The 22,160-nt window shown below is 40.3% G+C and overlaps 1 protein-coding gene and 2 long non-coding RNA genes across 4 annotated transcripts in view; 2 read left to right on the top strand and 1 right to left on the bottom strand.

Annotated features, from left to right (window-relative positions):
• The window catches only part of LOC145444331 (E3 ubiquitin-protein ligase rnf213-alpha-like), a 182,860-nt gene that overhangs the window by 94,855 nt on the left and 65,845 nt on the right, over positions 1 to 22,160 (bottom strand). The window contains exons 9-14 of one of the 2 annotated variants that reach the window (XM_080322295.1): positions 5,843 to 5,884; positions 5,656 to 5,779; positions 3,092 to 3,206; positions 2,905 to 3,035; positions 2,437 to 2,573; positions 2,169 to 2,225 (exon numbers count right to left, since the gene is read on the bottom strand). In XM_080322295.1, coding sequence (XP_080178421.1) covers positions 2,169 to 2,225; positions 2,437 to 2,573; positions 2,905 to 3,035; positions 3,092 to 3,206; positions 5,656 to 5,779; positions 5,843 to 5,884 — 606 coding nt within the window. The remainder of the gene's footprint in view (positions 1 to 2,168; positions 2,226 to 2,436; positions 2,574 to 2,904; positions 3,036 to 3,091; positions 3,207 to 5,655; positions 5,780 to 5,842; positions 5,885 to 22,160) is intronic. The other variant, XM_080322294.1, reaches the window with a different exon arrangement.
• On the top strand, positions 8,831 to 16,194 carry LOC145444358 (uncharacterized). Its single transcript, XR_013916657.1, has 2 exons — positions 8,831 to 10,757; positions 14,861 to 16,194. It is a non-coding gene; the product is annotated as an uncharacterized LOC145444358 (long non-coding RNA).
• LOC145444359 (uncharacterized) lies at positions 13,373 to 14,647 on the top strand. The gene is made up of 2 exons (XR_013916658.1): positions 13,373 to 13,574; positions 13,860 to 14,647. It is a non-coding gene; the product is annotated as an uncharacterized LOC145444359 (long non-coding RNA).

Here is a 22,160-nt window from a genome sequence, read left to right as displayed (position 1 = left end):
CTTTGTTCCATACATCAATACCTGCTCGTTTGAATGGAGGGAAACCTATGTCCGAGTGGGACATGAATAAGTTGGCGTTCGTGACAGACCGTGTGCTATGACTATGAACATCACTGCAATATTGAAAATAGTGTTGCAGAGAGACGGGGACTTGCAGCTGATTAATTTTATACATCACTTTGGCCAGTTCAAAGATATAGATATCGCTAATTTTGAGGATACGCAATTTTTTGTAATATGGATCAAGTCGACTATAGAGGGGTATTCTGGCAATTGCTCTTAGAGCTTTGTTCTGGATCACCTGCAGCTGCTTCAGTAGGGTTTTGGTAGCAGATCCCCAAACTATAATACCATACTGTAGGTGGGAATGAATGATAGAAAAATAAAGAGTGCGTAGGAACGGTTTTGGAACTATTTGGTTAACCTTCCATAATATACCAATATTTCGTGAAACTTTTGCGCATACAGTGGTAATATGCTGTTGCCATGTCAGACCTGCATCTATATGAATACCAAGGTACTTGATAGACTTGCATAGGTCTAGCTGTTGGCCTGAAATTGCCAACTTTCCTGCATATTTGGGACTTGATAACTCTGATCTGTACTTTTCCTTGCCTATTGGAAGTGCTTGGCACTTTTTAACATTGACAGACAATTTGTTGCAAGCTAACCAAGTACTTATATAGTCAAGATGAGCATTGGATTTTAACACAAGGTTCTCGGCGTTTCCTGAGGCAAGTGAGAGGTGGGTATCGTCTGCAAAGAGAGTTGTAGTAAAATCAGAGCATACTGATATATCGTTAATATATAGTAAAAACAGGGTGGGTCCAAGTACGGATCCCTGTGGAATACCACAAGAAACAGATGCAGAGTTCGATGCTTGCTCATTGACAAAAGTGTACTGTTTACGATCTGTGAGGTAATCCATAAAAAGATCCTGCACAATCCCCCGAATACCATAGCACTCAAGTTTATCAATTAATATCGAATGGTCAACAGTATCAAAAGCTTTCCGCAAGTCAAGGGAAACAGCTATTCCGTAGGTATTTGATGCATGCACATTGTGATAATTAGTGAGAATATCGAGGAGGGCATGGATGGTTGAATGGAGGCATTGGAAACCATATTGTCGAACATTAATCACAGCGTATTTCGATAAAAATTTCATTAATCGAGAATGCATCAGTTTTTCAAACAGTATGGCAAAACTAGGCAGTACCGATATGGGTCTATAATTGTCTGTAGAGTATCTAGAGCCTGCTTTATAGACTGGCGATATTTTTGCTATTTTCAGGCACTCAGGAAAGCAACCTAGTTTGACACACATATTGAAAAAGCAAGATAAAGGTTTGCTTACTGCACCCGCAATGACTTTCAGGAGGTCATTGGGGATTTGATCATGTCCTGTTGCTTTTCCAGATTTAAGAGAGTAGATTTGAGCTTCAACTTCTTCTGGTGTTGATGGTTCGAAGAACATGGAAGAATGCATATGCATACCTTATGCATCATGCTACTCAGTTGCACCTCATCTAGTTCAGCTTGTGGATAATACCAATTGCAACTATTACATTAATTTTGCCTTGTTCGAGTGTGCAATTATTAATCAGGGGCGGGTTAACACGTGCGTCACATTTGTTTCAAAATTTTATTTGCTAATCAGCCCACGTTAGCGATTGTAAACAGTTTGAGTAATGTTGACTCTTTGGTTTATTTGTTGGTAAGCATAAAAATAATAGAACCATGAGGTGGCACATGATAAAAAGGTCGAGAACCACTGCCCATTAGTCTTCAGCCTTGCCCATCCTTTTTACGATTAAGATTGCTACTGATTCGGTGTATTCTCTGAACTGGGGTGTACCAGTTTTGGGAAAACCTTGAAATGGTGTACCATTCCGAAAAAAGGTTGAAGATCACGGCGTTAGCTGATCTAATGTGGCGGATATAGACTTCTGAGACATGGAATACCCAGTGTGCGTAAATGCTATTAGTTGTTCTCTGCATATGCCAGTCATTGCGATTGTATTTTCAGTCTGTGACGGTGGATCTATATTGGATATTAGGTGATGATATCTCATTGCAAATATCGCAGTTGTCGACTTTTCCAAAACAGTTATCTGTTAAATATCATTCATGTCGAGATATGAGAGATACCGCGATAAGAAGCTCACCCTTTATCGTTTCGATTTTGGTCCTTTGCTTTGGCTTGGTATCTTTCTGGTCAGGAGCTAGAGATAAGTAATTTTGAAAGCATGATATCATTTAGATAAATATTAGAAGAGTCGTGTAACATGAATTGAAAGGAGCTGATGGGATGCTGACATTATATGATGCAACTTCAAATTCAGTCAAGATAAGTGGCATGAAAAAATATCAAATTAGAAACAATAGGGATAGAGCATGAATATCTTAAGAAAAAAGTCAATAAAGTCAACTCACTCTCTTCAACTGTTTGGTTATGATTTTGCGCTGTGTCCTCCACTGACATGAATACATCAATTACCGCATCCAATCTTACAGGGTCCTCAACGGACTTTGTGAAGATTTTTGGATAAGCATTGTCCCCAGGACTCCAGCTTGAATCAAACATATGGTGTGTGCGTCATTTTAAAATGCTCTTTTTTTACTCTTCTGATCAATTTTTATTATCATCACACAGTTTATGGTACTGATTATGATTAAAATATTAGCTTCCATATCTATGCTCCGCCAATCCTTTTTTATTAATTGTATTCTCTGCCTAGTACCAAGTGCCCTTATGCTTGATTTAAAAAATACAATTCGATCTGCAAGTCACTGCTTGATATGCACAAGTCCAAAATATTGGTGCCATATATGATCAGAACATATTATTGGAATTCACATCTGCACCATTGGCTCATGTCAGCAAATGCAATAGAGACTTACTTGTCATCTGGCCATGTCAGTCGACACAAGGCAGCAAAAAATTCGATACGTTTTTTCACCACTCGGTGATTCGACATGACCCAGCTATTTGCATTGGCACTCCTTTTTCTTGAATATGCACTTTGAGTTGGCTTCATTTGAAAGACAAAGTGGTTAACAAGTTAATCATTAAAAAGAAGTTGACTACCTCAGTCTGTTTCATGATTTGCAAACAAGTGGAAGCAAAAGGGTGTATTGAAATGTCTTGTTCTTCCTTGGAAAACATAAACTTCAGCAAATTGCCAGGCCATTCTTCAAGTAGTCTGAAAAAATCGCATTTGCATGACTTTTGCAGATGTCAATTCTGCTATTCATAAATATGGTCCTAGAATCATTATAGTCATACCTTTATTATCCCTTTAAAGATTATTGTTTGTATTATTGTATTATCATATATTATATTTATGTTATAAGATTATAGCTACAATATCCAGCAAACTGAAAAATGCCTCCATTTTCATTGCTAATTGAAGCTGGAATGTGAATTAGAAAAGACACACATCTACTCACGATACTTCTATGAGTTGAGAAACAGTATAGATCAGGGGTCGGGAACCTATCGCTTGCGAGCAATACGTGGCTCTTTTGACGATGAAGTATGTCTCTTTGATTAATTTATAATTTGGCACTTTATTCACATCTTATTTGTTAACGTCTGGAATCATCATTATTCTTGTTGTAGTCTTTATGAGGTCAAATCAGTGACATATTCTTGGGGGTTTAGGGCCTCAAAACTCCTTTTCAAATCCTTAACATTTATGCTCAATTGTCGTCTTCCATTCTGTCGCACGCTCAAACGCTGAGCAACCGGTTTCATTAGGTCTGGCGTAATAACATCACATGCGTGTATATACATCAAGTATGGTGCAGGTGAATTTCACATAAATTGAACTTCAATTTCGTGCCACCATGACGTCACAAATCATCAATTGTGACGTAGTAGTCAACTGAATTCCTGGTATGGCTCTTTCAGAAACACAATTGAAAATATAGGGTCAATATGGCTCTTCTATCGAAAAAGGTTCCCAACATCTGGTATAGATGGAACATGACATAGAATACACACCAGAGTTGGATCAATTGTAATTTGTAATTAAGCTGAATGTAATTAATTACATTTTTTTCATGTAATTGTAATAGAAGCATTTCTATTTTCTGTAATTGTAATTTGATCAAAATTTTGCTCAATCACAATCTCAATTACATTTTCATGGAAACCTGACAATCACAACATAAAATATTCATTTAATCAATCAATTATTTGTCGCACCAGTGAAAATCCGGTACGAACTAGGATGACGATGAGGGGCCTTAACGCCTTAGTAAACAGTCACCACATGTAACAATTAGCCTATTTACATCGGTGTTCTATGCGTGCTGCATTTTAACTAGATAATTCAGTCACGCTAAACTGTTTCCCATACATCAGTAGCAACAGAAAACTTTGTGAATTACAATATAGGCTAAACCAGTGGTTCTAAAACTGGGGTCGTGCCCCATTGGGCGGCGTGAAAGCATCTCCAGAGAACTGAAATCTTTTCCGCGCTTGGCCCGATTCACCTCCGTTTTGCTCGGTGCATAGTCTGACTTTCGTATTGGAGAATTCTCTCATCAACAGTCAGTCATAACCTTCCATACCATCAAACTATGTAAGGATTGCTAACTTTCTGGTTTCATTGTGTGCTATGACGATAAGCGGGACACGAAATATTTACTGTCATAAAGGGGGGCGTGTCTGAAAAAGTTGGAGAACCAGTGGGCTAAACTAAATTTTAATATTTCAAAAATGGATGAACAGCAAATAAATTCTTCTGAAACCTGTGCTGCTTAACCCTTTCCTACACCACGGTCAAAGTTTTTTGTAATCTCTGACCAGTACCGAGGCTTGTTGCAACAATAGCAAAAAAATTCAAGTTTCCAACCAAGGCTTCATCAAACTTGTTCACGCATTTCTAGAGATGTTAACCCAATCTTACCTCCATTCTTGGCCAAATTTACTGGGACCAGAAACTTTTCACACCCTAATGTTCATCAAATGCAATCTACCAGTTTCCGAGCAAGTGAAAATGTGAATGCGAACCAAAATATTGTAATTCTTAGTTATCAGGAGGTTCTTTCCTTATGCATTTATTTTAATTTTACGCACCTTATCGGTATCATTCTCATCGCTGACGCCTTACCAATTACATTTTATTATCCTGACTCAGCTCTGAGTAGCCTAATCGTTTGATTACATTTCATTGACTGTCCTGTAGCCTATTCGCTGTTAGTCACTCAAACCTTTGGTTCTTAACAGTCGCTGAAAAATTTTTCTGTGGTTGTAGTTTTCAGTACTCGTGATTGAGAATAGTTCGAATACGTTCGAGTTTTTTTAATGAAAGGGTATTCTACACATCAGGAATGAAACATGAATAGCTTGAGATTGTTGCGAATTACGTCATTCCGTTTGTCAAAGACCACGTCTTTACTGAATCAACTAACTGTTTAAAAGTAATTGTAATTGCAATTATAATTGTAATTAATTACATGTTTAACAGTAATTGTAATTTGATATTTTTAGCATTGAGTAATTGTAATCGTAATGTAATTGAAACATGCCAGGAAGTAATTGGTATTGTAATTGAATTAAAATATTGTAATTGATCCAACTCTGATACACACACCAGTCAGATCAAATGGATAGTGTTATAAAATGTATATCTAGATACTTGCCGTGGTTCAGCAGGCCAGACCAGTTTGACTATTACTGCCAAGTTGTGTCTATACTTGACTAAGAGATCAATGGATTGTCCAAATGTCACCAACAGCATATCATTCTTTGAGTCTGAGCTTGAACCTATTCACAAACACAACACACAATGAAGATTTTCACATGCAAAAAAGTTATAACAAAACTCACCCGAGAGAGTTCTATCGATATGGCCAATTGGTGAATATTTTGCTAAAAATAATTCCGAAATGTTAGTTATTAAAATAAGATTTTTTTCCCTCTATTTCAAATACAATAAATTGTATCGAAGTATAGCATGGATAATATTATATATCTTCTCATACGAAAGACACATGAATAAACAAAATACCAATAAATATGAATAATAACCATCGACAACAACAGTCTGGTAGCAGAATGCAGAAAAAATCCAATGCAAAATTCTCGAAACAAAAAATTGAATTTGTAACAATTTATAAAATCGAATCTTCGAATGTATAATATATGTTCCTTTTCTGAACATTTGGATTGATAGAAATTCGATAATCCTTATCTGTATTATGTTGAAGAATTACAAATCTGCAGAACTATGACAAAGCTTCACATGAATTCAAAACAGCAAAAAGCTACTGGTCAGCCAACCTGTTGCATATCTTTCACGTCTAGTGATCTAACATCAATTGTTTTGGAGTTTAATTTGTCTTCATCAGATTTATCTGGATTTTATCAGCAAACAAAATTTTTATTTCACCACTTTGAGTAGTTGGTCATACAAACTCATTCTACTTTTGGAATGGTCGACACAACCTCCATGGTGCATATCTCTTCCCCCTTTATTTTCACACTCTTTGGAAAAAACAACTGGAGCATTCGATGAATCATAAAACAATTGAATAATCAGAATTACAATATTTAAGTGTGATAACAGAGTTCAAACGCACAGTTCTCCTAATGGAGATAAGCAGATTTACTATCTTCAAATCCAAATCTTGTAAGTACTGAAATTTTATCAATAGTCATATGATAATAGAAAATAATTTAAAATGTCATGACCAAGTCCAACCCGCTGACACCTTAGACCCGTTTTTAAAATGCTATATGAAATCCATGCCCAATGCTTATCTCTGAGAGATATGAGCAATCACAATAGATGAGTTAACATATGCAAGTGAGTCTGGCAATGAAGATTGCTGCTGTAACAGATCCCTGTTATCATCCAACCATGAAATGTGTATATCTCGTAACCAAGAGACATCCTGTTCTAGAGTAATTTGCCTCTAGTATAAAACTACTGATTCGAGAGAACCAGCAGACTCATTTGCTAAACCAACTTGTTACAACGTCTGAAATATATTCGTATGTCTTGCGTATATCTGCGTCTTAAGAAGATCTCACCAGGATACAGGATTCCAGGTTAAGTAGTCAGCCAGCTAAACCTATATTACTTTGGTTAGCTATACTTCTACTCCCAGGACATTATACCCTGTATTGTTGCATGGTACCCCGAGTGATATCTTAAACCTGTTGTAACATGTGATTCAGCTTCACAGCGCGTGTCTGATTTAAGTGTTATTCAGGATCATAAATTAGATATTCCCGCTTTGCGTGACGAAGTAGTTGATACTCACGCAGACGTTGAACGTTGGTTGGATATTTCACTTTCAAATGTTGATTCACAATTTGACACCAACGTCATTCAGGACAATTCCCTTTTTGACGGGGAACCACAGTTTAATATAAACGCGCGCTGTACCACTCAATATTTCGACTAGATTACGCTTGCGTGTAGTTTACACGCTGCTCACTATAGCCCAATTAATTTCTGCTCTAATGTTAAATAGTGCACAGCAGAGTAACGTCGCGGACCTGCGCACATGCGCGCAAACAGTGCGATTCATGGCTTTCAAATTCGCTCTCTGTAGAATTCGGAAAGAATTACAGCTTTTTAATTCAATCAAAAGCTCGCTTACATCTTCAGCGAGAAGGCACATTATGTGCTGGCGTCACATGAGTTACGATAAAAAAGCACGCCAGTATACTGTTCTATCTTGGCACTGGATTGATTTTTGTAATAAATTGACAGCATCAGTGCAGACTCAGTAATTTTAGTTGTGCTAGAACAGTGGTTCCCAACCTTTTTCGACTCATCGCCCCCTTTTGAAGATTCACACCGATTATCGCCCCCCAAATATTGAGAACCAAAAAACAGCACTTCGACAGCCCCCCCCCCCACCCCCGAAACAAACGTTGGTCTTTGGCCCCATGGGGTGATGAACTAAATCCCAGATCCCCCTCAGCCAGTGGGCTTTTTGGCGCTATATATTAGCTATACTATTTCATGTACTGTTTGGCGAGTCACCGTATTTCGCCTAAACGCGCGAAGCGCGACAAATTTATATAATTCATATTTGAATCGGTCAATATGGTCGATGTGGTATGTTGGAAAAGATAGGACCCCTAAATAATAATTAAATATCTTCGGGCAGAATCTTTGTTATATTGACTTCTTTACATGATGCTATTTCGTGACCTCCTATATCTGCTATGTCAGAAGATATGGAAATCGTCAAAACGTACCAAACTAAAAGACGCACATGATTTCATATTGGTATTTCTTTACTGGCAAATATTTTATTCCTTACGGGATGGCATTTGAGCCGTAGGGTTAAGGACGCCAGGACAGGAACATTAGACGCCAGCCATTGAGGCGCCTATGGACAATTAAACATATATGTATATATATCGAAGTTTCCGGTCAGCACAAGGGCATTCCTTTTCGGCACACTTTCTGGCACACTTCTCGGAGTCGCATGTTACATGGCCTCTAACTTCATATGTCTTGGTGCGTCGTGGCGCAGTAATGGCCGACGCCGAAGTCTCTCATTACCATTAATCATGCGTATTTTTGTTGGGTGACGGGGACCCAACATAAAGATACATGAAAATATTAAATCGCGAAAAATGTTTGAAAAAGTCGCATGAATTTCTAAAAAATTACTCTATCATTCATGATAATTCACGAAATAATTTTGGGCTTCCTTCGATTTCGGGCCCTCACCCCCAATTGGGGGGTTTGGGGTGCGCTAGTTACGGTCCCGACTCCAATATAGCCGTTTTAACGGGCCATCGCTCCCCTATCGCCCCCTTCGTTGTTTTCGCCCCCTTCGTCCGTTTTCGCTCCCCTATCGCCCCTTCGTAATTTTCGCCCCCCTAGACCGCCAAATCGCCCCCTGGGGGGCGATATCGCCCACGTTGGGAACCACTGTGCTAGAATCTGTATACAGCATTCCTGCGTTTGGTGTGGAGTGCTAGCTCTACCCGCATTCGTAGTTTAACCGGGTTATTTTTGTTTCTGTATTTAGTTTTACAGGGTCCATTGTACTCGAGACTGTTTCGTGAACAAGATTTCCTTTTGGCCTTAAAAGCGCCATGTTTATTTCACCGATTTCAGCCATGAGCGTGGTGCAGTCGATACCACGTGGATTTTGCTACGTCAGAGACACGTTTACCATACATGTCGTAATTTACAGGCCGCGGGAAAATTCTTATTTTTGCCGCCAGACGACCGCAATTTTCGTTTCAGAACATGATTGCTCCCACTCAAATTCGAGTTACATGAAACCTTTTCCTGTTTCCCGCGATACCCAACACGACGTATACGTGTCGCAAACAGGATATACTCCGCGAGATTCAGCTTTCACGATGAATTCAAATTTAAACGTGCTCGTGTTTTTTTAAATACTGAATTGTCTCAGATCCTCTTACAGGCTTGACAAAGTAAATTGTTCGAGCTAAATTTTGACATTTTTGGCAAACTTAATAAATTGGTATTGCCGTTCAAATTTCTCAGCGATACAGCGCTTATCGCAGCTCAGGACGTTGTAATTTGGAATTACACGCCGTCCATTGTTAACTACTTCTAGAAGCGTGAATGTTTGCGCGCCTAGTAAAAGGAAGTGGTTTTGATTTTTTGTTCATGCATCGTGCTTGGCGTGAACTCGCATTATGCGATACATAATTTTTCTGCTAAACTTCGTTTATTTTTGAGGTACCCTAGAGCGCTTAGTGCGTTAGCTTGGGTATAGTTTTAAAGAAATTGGCTCAGTAACGCGGCATATTCGATTTAATACTTCACTGGATTGGTATTAGCGTCCAGTGGACATATAGGGTTTCTGCATAAATTGATTGTACATGATTTAAAATTGGTATACGATTCTTTGACCCTCAAATTGCGTTCCGACTTGAGTGATTATCTGACTGTTATCAAATGAAGGACATTGCTTAAAATGATCTTACCACCGACCGTTGTATGGGATTTCGGCTCATTGCGCAAAATTCGCTGTCCCCCGGTTTGCTTTCAAGAATTCCCCCATTTTAATGCAGTTTGGACAACGTTTACCTTGTGCTACAAGAATTGAGATGAAGTCACCGTGTTTGTGTTTTAGATGTTTGGTAATGGTTTTTTTCCTCATACCGGGCCACTGTCCAGTCGGGAACATGCGGAAGTTGGGACGCCAGCGCCCGCATGCGACTTTTATAGTGATGATCCTGCTGGCACATGATCTATCCGATTCTCAATGCCGAAATATTGTGTCAAATTTGAATACATCCGAATGTAACGTTGTACATCAAATGTAGCCTATGCGATTCAGAAATCGCTTATTCCAATTATTGCAAATTCTGCATTATATTTATATTATATTTTGACGCCAATGGAGTGCACCGAGATTGGTTTATCAGGGAATTTTATCATTGATCAGAAATGCTTCCGACAGTCTGTTTGTTATAGTACAGAAAAGCTTATTTTTTCCTGACGATCACTTGTCGGCTCGGCCGTTAGTTTGTTTTGGTCAGAATTTATCACATTTAGCTACTGTAATTGATAACGGAACAGCTTATTTTGGTTCAAATATCGTAGTACGCCAAATACTAAAAAGATTTTCAAAGTTACAAAGTCGTTTTTTTACACTTGTTAATGGCTTTCTCATTTCGCAGAACGCGTCCAAACTCAAATTAACTTCTCATCACTTGATAGTATTGTTAAAGTAAAGGTGAGTTGACGTGCCCATAACTCACTGAGACGTTCTTAGATGTGTTCAGTAGGGTTGTCCAAAATTTGGAAAATCTCAAAAAATCGCAGTGATTGTGTTTCATTCTATAGATTATTGATAAAAAAAAACAATTAGCCTGAAAGAAGCTTACAGGAAAGCCGTTAAGATTTCGGTCAAAGCGTTTGAAAGTAGCTGCTCAAGAATGGGCGTGCCACTGCCCATAGAACGGCGAGAAGACTAATAATCAAATAACCACGGCTCTAGATTGGCTAATCCGCTATGCTTCAATGACCACGGCAGCAGCAGCTTGCTGATTAGGTGTTCAAGAAGTCTGCTACCGGCGGGGATTATGAGTGTGCATTGTTAGTAGTTTGGCAGGTGATGATTTAAGATTAATTCAGGACATGTTGAGGTACGAAATACATGATGAACAAACAACACCTGCTTCACAGAAGCTTTCACAGCATGACTGCTTCATTGTGAAGGAAACGGCTGAAGCCTACATGTCGTGTTTTCATCGAGAGAAAGCAAAGGCGCTTATGCCAGTGTTGAGCGAATTCACCGTTTCAGTACGAATCCACCATCAGTGAATACAAATATATAAAGCTTAACAATGGCACTATACGTTGTGTGATCTTATTGGATCCAAGTTGTAGTATATAGTGAAGTATTGAAGGTTCTAGGGATCGACTGAATCGGCCGGTTATGCTTGGCAGTTATACTTACAGCAAATTGAATTCATTTATAAGAGTTGTCAAAGTCCTTAATGATGCTGCAGAAAAGAGGTTTAAGGTAAGCACAGGCTATGCTGGATATGATATCCAAACTATGCTGGATACTATATGCAGCATAGTCTGTGCTTTTCTTTACACCTCTTTTCTGCGGGATCAATAAGGACTTTGACATACCATATCCAGCACAGCCTGTGCGAGTGTGCGTACATTACCACCTCTTTTTCTGCGTTATCATTAAGGACTTTAAGAACGCGTACAAGTGCATTCAATTTGTTGTAAGCATCTGATAAGGGCCAAGCATAACCGGCTGATTCCGCCGATCCCTAGAGCATTCAAAACGTCACCTATATACTACAGCTTCAGCCCAATAAGATCACACAACGTATAGTGTCATTGTTAAGCTTTATATATTTGTATTCACTGATGGTGGATTCGTACTGAAACGGTGAATTCGCTCAACACTGGCATAAGCGCCTTTGCTTTCTCTCGATGAAAACACGACATGTAGGCTTCAGCCGTTTCCTTCGCAATGAAGCAGTCATGCTGTAAAAGCTTCTGTGAAGCAAGTGTTGTTTGTTCATCATGTATTTCGTACCTCAACATGTCCTGAATTAATCTTAAATCATCACCTGCCAAACTACTAACAATGCGCACTCAGAATCCCCACCGGTAGCAGACTTCTTGAACACCTGATCAGCAAGCTGCTGCTGCCGTGGTCATTGAAGCATAGCCGATTAGCCAATCAAGAGCTGTGGTTATTTGATTACTAGTCTTCTCGCCGTTCTATGGTCAGTGGCACGCCCATTCTTATATATATATCGACTTTTCAATTAGATAAAATAAAATGAAAAGGGCAAAGAAAACAGGAAACAAGAAAACATCAAGATATTCAGTTTTAGGCTCGTATTAAGCGTCTCCAACGTAGGCGGTCGTGGGCGTCTTCAAGCGACAGCCCGCGTTGCGCTAGGTCAGTCTCCATTGTCGAGCGCCATGTTTTCCGATTCCAGCCACCTCTGCGCCATGGCTCCGTCGGAATGTGATTGATGATGGCGGCGGCTGGTTGCTCGTCTTGATGCCGCACTAGATGGCCGATTAGACGGAAGCGTCGTTCAGCTGCCAGTAGACGGCATGGGACCGTTCCTGTGAGCTCTCGCAATGCATTCGTGGATATATGCTTAGGATGGTGAATGCCGAGTGCATAGCGCAGGAGTGCGTCGTAGTTAGCGTTGAGCGTCTTAGCCAGCTTCTCTGTCAGCGTGAGTGCCTCTATTCCGTAGAGAAGAACCTGCTCGACAGTGGCACGGAAGATACGGGTCTTGAGCTGGGTTGAGGCACTTGAATGGAAGAGGCTATGTAGCCGTCTTGCCGCGCCCCAGGCCTTTGCTCGCCTCGCCTTGAGCGCTTTTCCAGAGTCGGCGACGTCAATACCGAGGTACACAAAACTCGTTACATACTTGAGATCGATTTCTCCCAGTTGAATCGGTGTCGCGTTCTTCGGTAGAGCTGGTATGGCCACAACCTCAGTCTTCTTGGCGTTGATCTGGAGTCCAACAAGAGCGGCGGCGGCCTCTAGCTGGTTAATGAGGCGCTGGGCCGATGCGGTGTTCGGGGCAAGCAAGGCTAGGTCGTCTGCGTAGGCAAGAATACCTACGTGTATTGCCTCGCGAGTCGTACGCGTGCGCGTTCCTTGCCGTGGCCGCCATTCAAAGAAGTTCGTATTATCCGGGAAGCCGTTCGTAGGACGAAGTCAAGGATGACCACGAACAGGAATGGTGCCAGGGTGTCACCTTGAAGCACACCAGCCGAAGTGTTGAAATCTCCGCTTGGGCCGTCATCTGTTCGGACTCGCGCTCGTGTGTCAGTGTAGAGGGCCATAATGGCGTACGTTATCACCTCAGGAATTCCGTAGAATCTGAGGATCTCTGCCATGGCTGGGCGCGAGCAAAGAATGTAGAAGGACAAGAAGTGCGAGGTCATTGTTGCGTCACGCCACTGTTACGCAGCGGCATCCATTTTGGTCTCAAAAGACCACAAAAACAGCCTGAACCTATGCGTGCGGCTGTAGTTTTCGGTCATATTGGCAGTGATATTTATGGGATTACGCTCGCAACTGGGATATTGGACATAGAAACCAAGGTGAATTTATGTATTTTCGTTGTCTGCTGGTCGTTTTTATTTCAGATCACCCCGGACTACCACAGCAAAATGCCTTTCTGGGCTGTACCGAATTGTAGGCCTACATATGGCGATATATTTAGAATCTCAACCTAAAGGCTTCTTGTGAGAATTGTATCCTGTTGAAGCAGGAGATGAAGGAGATGAAGTAAGATTCAATATTGCCGATAGGAACTTTCCGCATAGATACTCGAACAGCACAGACCACCCACTACGATATAAATTCACCCATCTTACAATTTGCAGCTACAAGGCCGGTGTCAGGAGAAAGATGAAGAAATTGCGAGTTGTTATTATTATTAAAAGTTTAGAGTCACCCTTATCACCTGTTTAGGTCTTGTGTGCCACGGAATACAGTGCAAACAAATTCAGGGAGAAAGATAAAGAAATTGCGCGGTTGAAATCGCTGGTAATGCGAAATCCTTGTGAAATTAATTGTAGCATTTTGACGATACAAATACACAATGAAAACCATACAATATACCCAAATGTGATTAATAGCGGAATTGTACAATTTATGATCGTTTTGGTACTTGCATGTAAGCTCGGATAACAAGGAACAGATGGAGGAGGATAGGAAAGTTTTTTTCAAGAAGGATCAGATTCAGGCTTTGAAAAGAGAAGGGCAGGCCTCTGGATGTAGATGGACCGGTGATACAATATGTCAGCACTGAAAATCAGGTTTTCATTTGGAAAGCATGGGTAGTTTTTGAGCTCCAACAGTGTTTCTATATCGAATGTAAACATTCGATAGTGTAGATATCTGAGTAAATCCTCTGATACCACGAACATTTTTCTTATTGTTTTAATATATTCTCGGGTTGAGGCTCGTTCCAGTTTCTTAGTAACGATTAATTGAAGTATAAATTAATCACTCATAGTCGGACTTTATAAATAAAGGATGAAATTATCCAAAAAATAAATTTTAATAGAACCGGCGAGCGCGTCTGTAGGCAAACCGAAGGCAGATCGCTGCAGCTTTTGAGACCAAAATGGCGGACGCCATACGTAACAATGAAATGACGACACAATGACCTCGCACTTCTTGTCCTTCTACATTCTTTGGGCGTGAGGACGCCCATTCTTGAGCAGCTACTTTCAAACGCTTTGACCGAAATTTTAACGGCTTTCCTGTAAGCTTCTATCAGGCTAATTGTTGTTTTTTATCAATAATCTATAGAATGAGACACAATCACGGAGACTTTTTGAGATTTTCCAAATTTTGGACAACCCTAGTCTTCAGTAAGGTGGATCCTTCACGTGGAAGGATTATGATAGCTTTTATTACACGTATCTCACCTCATGTTATAAATTCAGATCTTGCGCGAGATGTCTGCTTCTCATGTAGCCAACCCTTTATTACGTCTTTTCTACCTTAAATGCTGTTAGGTGCAGCCTCCCGTTCATTTCATTTGAAATGACCCTTCGCTTACGTCACGTCAAGTAGTTACCCTCCATATGGCTTGTAGTTACAGGGCTTTGGAGACAATTATGTCATTTTATTTTATTGTTACTTGTTTCTCTGTGTCGTATTCGTGCTAAGCCTAGTTGTTAAGTTCTTTTCAAAGTGATGCTGGCTGTCGTGTGCTGTTTCAGATTGCTTGCACGATACCGATCTCGCATTTGCTTACGGTGCATCAAGCTCTCATAGCCGAAGGGACATCGAACGTTTTCGGTCGACTTTGGGAACAATTCTGGCATTGAATTTCGTGTGACGAAATCAGCGGTACCGATTCGCAACGAAACGAGAAATCGAGAAAACAATTAGACGTAATACCGCTCTCTACCGCTATCGACCGGCCGACTCGACCTCGGCCGACGTAATATCGCTCCCTCGAGCAATCAATCGGTCGACCAGCGTCAAAATATGCAGCTATGGTACTACGAGAGCCCAATCCCCTGAAGTCTGTTCAAGCCAGACCAGCCGGGAATTCAAACAAATATTACGCAGTTTCCCACACCGAAAAGAAGAGCCAGACCCCATCTGCAAACTGCCGTGTAAATGCTACAGCAGGCAGATATGTCCCTCAGCTATTGAGTAGCAGATATGCACCGCGAGATTGAAGTAAACGTCGATTTTACTCAATCGTACTATACTGATCGAAGTATAAGTAACGATTTTTTTTACCACAGCCACACTTGTACATATTGGTGGCCAGGACTTGTTTTTGAAGTTAGATATTCTCCCTTAGTGGGCAGTTGTGCGATTATCGATTATTTTTAGCCACTAATGGGAAATATTGTGTTATTTCTAGCATTTTTGGCTAGAAGTTATGTTCATTTTGTGTGATTTTTCTTATGTGTTAGTGTTAGTTGTTGTGTCGTGTATTTTCATTTAGGTTGACTTGTATATTAGAAAATTATTAATGAAAACCTTATAGTGCAACGCCACTTAAGTAAATAAAAATAATTTTTAGGCCTTTGCCTTTGCTATTGTTTCGATATTGTGTTGGTCTCGTATTTTGTTAGGCTACAATTGCCTGGTATGTTTAGAGGCTAAGAATTTGTGTTGTGTTTTCGTTAGACCAACCTTGTACATTAGAAAGCCGTATAACACATTTGAATAAAATATTCATATTTATTCCCGAAGCTTTTCGGCTGACCCTCGTCAGGGGAATATCGTCAGCAATAATGCGAGAATTCGAATAACTATGTTCATCAACAATATATATCGCTAATTATGACGTCACACAGAAAATATACAAAGTTAGGAAAACGAGCGAACTGAAGCGTTGGCATGGAGATAGCGAAGCCAAACAAGTTAATGCGCGATTTTCAAATGATACACAAATTCTTTCTGTTGGCATAAACTAGGTTTACTCATAGTGATGATGGTGGACTCAAGAACAGACAAATGAAATAAATTGCGACCCTTAGCCAATACAAAGAACATGTCCTCGTGGTAGTTAGCAGCACATGTATGATTTTTTAGTAAATGTTTGCCAATAGAAGATTTTTGACTCATGGCCTGGTTATGTTCTAGAACAAGCGGATTGTTATGCTGCGATTTCGAGATATATGATTTGACAGACGGTGGGATGTGTACTTTAATTCGGTCCTGCAACCGTTTGGAAGTTCTCCCTACGTACCGACAATCGCAGTGGCACTTGAATTCATAAATGACGTTACTTTGTTGTAAAGCCGGGAGAAGGTCCTTTCGGACTGCAGGAAACATTGGTATCGTGGTAAAAACCACATTGGTTTTCACCGCTAGATAACAGCGATGGACTGCTGAAGTGATCTGTTTCTCAAATCGATAAGAAACCGGGCCAATCCAAGGTAGATGAATGTACACATCCCTATTTTCCGATGACTTAACTTATTATTTATTGTCCGCTTGATGACATACTCAGGGTATCCGTTGTCAATGAAAATTTTACGGATGTAATCAAGTTCACTATTTAATTTGACCTCGGAACAAATCATTAACGCCTGGTGGACCAAGGTGCTGATTAAATTGATTTTACGACTTTTTGGACTGAAAGAGCTCCATCGAAGGTAATGACCCGAAAACGTGGGCTTCCTATAAACGAAGGTAAGGAATTGGCCACCCCGTTTCTCCACAAGAACGTCAAGGAATGCCAGCCGGTTGTTAATTTCTTTTTCCGACGTGAATTGCAATGCTGCATGTAATTTGTTCAAATTTTCTAGGAACCTATCACAGTCAGATTCATTATTGAAGATCACGAACGTGTCATCGACATAGTGATGGTATGATAAGGGCGGTTTACTACAAGAAGAGAAGAGCTTACCTTCATGAAATCCTACAAATATATTGGCTAGGATAGGACCCAATGGTGACCCCATTGCTAAACCGTCAATTTGCCGGAACATGATATTGTTGAAACTAAATTCAACAGAACACACAGTGTTTCTCATCAATTCGATGAAGGTAGATCTCGAGAAAGGAGGGGGTAGAAAACTACGTTCAGACATTATAATTTTGTATAATCAAAATTTAGGCTCAATTATTTATCATTGTTTAGATATTCCGTGTAACTTGTGTAGTCACTACAAGGGTCCTTGAATAATTGCCTAGACACTTGCTTCTGCCTATTCAAGTGCCTTCTATCAGGGACGGTGGTGATCCCTGATCTTTTAGACCAGGGGTGGGCAAACTACGGCCCGCAACACCGTTTTGTGCAGCCCGCGAGAGTCTAAAGAAATTTTTTAAAAGTATTGATAGAATGCTTACTAAAAACCGAACTAATGCAGGGACTTGATTAACTTTTTCTTAGTGTATTTCACCATCATAATTCTAAGACAGTGGTTCTCAAACTGGTGGGCACGCCCCTCCCCCTTGGGGGCGTGAAAGCATCTGAAGGAGGGCGCAAAGCTGAGCTAAACTGAAAAAAAAAATTCGCGCTCGGCGCGACTTACATCCCATTCATGTTTATTGCTCTGTATTCAGTCTGAATTACATAAAAAAGCTCTCATCCACAGTCGTAACCTTTCATGCCATCAAACTACCCGTTAAGTTTGCTAGCATCCTGGTTGCGTTTCGTGATATGACGATAAGGGGGCGCGAAATCTTTCACCATCATAAGGGGGATGGGCGTGTCTTAAAAAGTTTGAGAACCACTGATCAAAGGTAAATACCTAATATCGCAGCGGGATAGCTGCAACGAGATTGACATAATTTGGATCACGAGTGGGATTTCGGATTGGCCACTCCATTTTTAATTATTTCAGTGATGTGCTTATAAAAAGGATTCGGGCTTGTCTCAGGTAGATTCGTTGTCTGTAGCGTAGAATTGGGGGATTTATATTTTATCTACACATAGTAGAAGCGTGTTTGAAGCTAACATGGTTATGATGCTGTCAGCATTGTGTGTCCTGGAACTGAACCAAAAGTGGGATTAGTAAATCTATGAACAGATCGCTGCTCACAGATTTAAATTTCGATCCTGTTCTAAGGAAAGGGCCAACCGACTTTCATCTCTATAGTTTTGACAAATATGTTATTGAGGTCCGCCAGCCTATGAAATCTCGCCACTATATGTTTCTGACGCGTGTATACTAGGGTTGTTCAGAATTGACCGACTTTCGAAAAGTCGAGGTTTTCAGTCCGATTCCCATGCCTTATACCATAAAAACATATTCTAGCTATTTCTTTTCGTAATTCATCCCTTGCATCCGTGTGCATTTTGTGCTGGAAAATTATCGGCTAAAAATAGGGGATTCCCCTAAAATTTGAGTGTCGCTTTTCGGACTAGGCTAGTAAACGTCATATATAAGCTGGGTTTATGCAGCTATTGCGGTTTGGAGTGCTACATAACCTTATTATAGAAAGTATTGCCGGTTCAGGACACCATTTTCATGTCCTACACTCCCTTAGAACACCTCAAAACTGCCTAAGACTGATAGTCATTTTGTTGGATCACATATCCTACACTCCTCAACCCTACCTCAGATTGTCCATCAATTTCCGGGATCACCATGTGCAAGAATACAACTGTGAATGTATCATTCACTCACAGCCACATTTTAAACATCACATTGTTCAAAGGAAACGAAACAATAAGGAAAAGAAATAGATCAACTTGGCAAATATTACATAAATCAGGTGGATGAAATGGTTGCTTTAGAGAAATCGGCATATCTGTTTCGGTGATCTTCCACGGCTTGTAAGAGGCTCGTCCGCTGTTCTTTGTCATCTGTTTTTAAAACATCAAAGTCGGTATTCAATTTTACCAAACACTTTGCTGCGTCTTCAACTACTTCAACACTACTCACAAATTCTTGAGCAGTCACAAAATGCGGATCTGTATGCCATTCCGAAACTGGAAGACTCAACTAATCATGTTCGGCATGTGTAGCATCGAATAGAAACCATGATTCCGGTCCAATTAAAGCAACCATACTCATTGATTCAGAGACAGAGTCAGAGATTAGACTCAGAGGTATACCTCAGCGAAATAGTTCAAGAATTGGCATTTGCAGCAATTTAGCAGCCATCGCTTCCTTCACTTTGTCAGGAATCTTTGGTTTGGCCGAGAACATTGTAGATACACCGTTTCCTCGGTGAGATGCCAATGATGTTTTCACATCTTTTTATATGCCACATCAGCAACTGTGAAATCGCATGATGTAAAGTCTGTCATGTCATGAAGGAATTTGAGATCATTACTCTGTGCGTCACATGCAATATTAGTTTTAAGCTGGGACAGAAAACTGGGCAATATTTATTCGTACCAACTTTCTAATGAACTCTTCAGAATAGCCCATGTGCTCACTCCACGTGAACATTTTTTGACAGTAGAGCACCTGACTCGTCCATTCAGTGCTATAGTAGCACCAGGCTTGCGAAAATGATTATCAACATATTGGTCATCTAAAATCACCAAGGTGCCTGTTGCACAGTCTCTGTAGTCATCTCTTATCAATACTTCTTTCTGCTTTCCATTATATGGCTTAATCAGTGGAATTATTCTTGCTTTGCTTCATCAGCTTTCATCCCCAACCCGCTGCCTTCATCAAACTGAAGTGTTTTAGAGCTTCTTAATTGATCAATATCTTTCCACTTCTTGGAAGGTATTAAATCTGTGTTTTCAGGGCCTGTGGTCGCCGATCCAAATACACACTTCACTTCCAAATCTCCCGGATGATTAGTTCATGAATATGATGGCGACAATACAGTAGAAAACTTTCCTGTTTATCAATTCTTCAAGTAACAGAACAATTTTTTCCATTGTTTGGGGATGTTGTGTCAAACGCAAGAGTTCTGACATTTTTTGTTAAATTATATAGTTCCAGCAGTTCAAATTATGGATCACCTAGTGCTTTTCCTGTAGCACTCTCCAGAGTTCGAATGCCAAGAAGTTTGCTTTTCTCAAATGCGTTACAACACATAGACGATGCCAGCACTGCCAAGGCCTCAAATTGCTCTCCTAAACGACTCCTAGTGAGATTTCCATTCCAGTGCAATGTGATGTGCTTTGGTGGATGGTTTGCTATTTTTTCAACAATAGACTCAGAAATTTTAAAACGATTTGCAATACGTCATCGATAGGTTCCAGATCTTGAAAGATGAAAGTCATTAGGGTCACCATCGCAAGCTTTAATCAGTGCTGCAGTTATCATGGTAGCGGCATTATCGCTGACTTTCAAGCGATCGGAAACCTGGCATATGTCTTTGTCGTTGAACAGGTTTACAGGCTCTTTTAGAGTCACAAATTTAAAGCAATGACCCGATGTCGACTGCGCCACTTCAAAATCACTGCTGTGGGAAGTGTCAGCTACCTGCAAAGATATAGATGAGCTCTCTGTAAATTCACCTTCGCTACTTGAAGCTGGTGCACTCTCTCGCACTCATGGTCCGTCTCTTTTGTTGCATGGTTTTCACTTTCAACACTGTATCTTTGCCACCAATCGTTGCTAATCACGGACCCTTTTGATCCTGATAAAATGTTTTGTATTCATGTTTCTTATCGCCGGACAGAAGTGTACTTGCTTCAATTGTCGTCATCGCGTCAGGAGCTCCTCTATGCCCATAGCTTACTCAACTTGGCTTCAAAGTCACTTTGTTTTCTTGATACATATTGCTGGCCTGCAGTTTCCTTTAGTGACAGCCATTTGGTTTCTGTTTTCACACTGTCTCTAATCTTTCAATGGCATTGACTTGTGTGATGGTCTTTGTGGCAGCCAGGAACCAAAAACTTATTACCGTACTTCATCTCCTACGTCCTGGATGTGTAACTTTACTGGTTCATTTTTCGCATATGCATGCTCTCTTAGGTGTAACTCATATTGCATAACCTTCCTGAGAGTAAGCAGCTTCGATCTCGTAATGTTTCCTCAGATGGCCCAGCTAGGAAATGCTGTGTCTGCGACCGTGATCTTCTAGTTTTCTTTGATACTATATCACTAGATGGCAATTTTCTTTGGCAATTTTCTTTTTTTCAGACATTTCGCACTAGAGCTAATCCTAGAAAAATAAATATACATCAACTCAGTCAAGCAACAAAGAATAGTTGGAAACATTTCAGTTCTCTAAGGTCAAACACATACTGCACAACTTGAGCAAGAATAGTCGGATGAGATCCAGTTATTGATTCTGGAAGATAATGATTCCTAAATTGGAAATACTCCGACCAGTATATTGCTATCATAGGAAATAACATAAAATTCAGAGCAACCGATTGGCTGTTTTCCACAGTCACTGGAAAAGACATTTACAAGCTTTGTTTTCTATCTCAGTAGACAAGAAAGAGTATCAGGTCCATTAGATCGAATAATTCAATACTGCTACAATACTATAATCACTAATCCTGCGCTAGACTCGCTAACAGCATGAGCCAAAAAGCTACCTGGTAAGTCCTGCACCTCAATCGTAAACACAGTCCTTCAACAACAAAGCAGCAAAACACCTGAGTAATCAATGATCCCCATTTCACTGCCGTGCCTAGCGCGTCATCAACGATAGAACATCCTCGTCACGTCAATGAGAACACATGCGATTGCTGTCGAGTCACTCACAACTGGGGAATCCCCAAATTCCGAAGAATTTTTTTGGTGCATGAAAAAACGGCAAAATGCAAACGGATG

Source organism: Botryllus schlosseri, chromosome 8 (genome assembly GCF_051294905.1).
Source record: "Botryllus schlosseri isolate E-star chromosome 8, Bs_hap1, whole genome shotgun sequence".
Taxonomy (NCBI): Eukaryota; Metazoa; Chordata; class Ascidiacea; order Stolidobranchia; family Styelidae; genus Botryllus; species Botryllus schlosseri.
The sequence above is the reverse complement of the archived record's forward strand: the minus strand, read 5'-3'. Positions and strand labels throughout refer to the sequence as shown.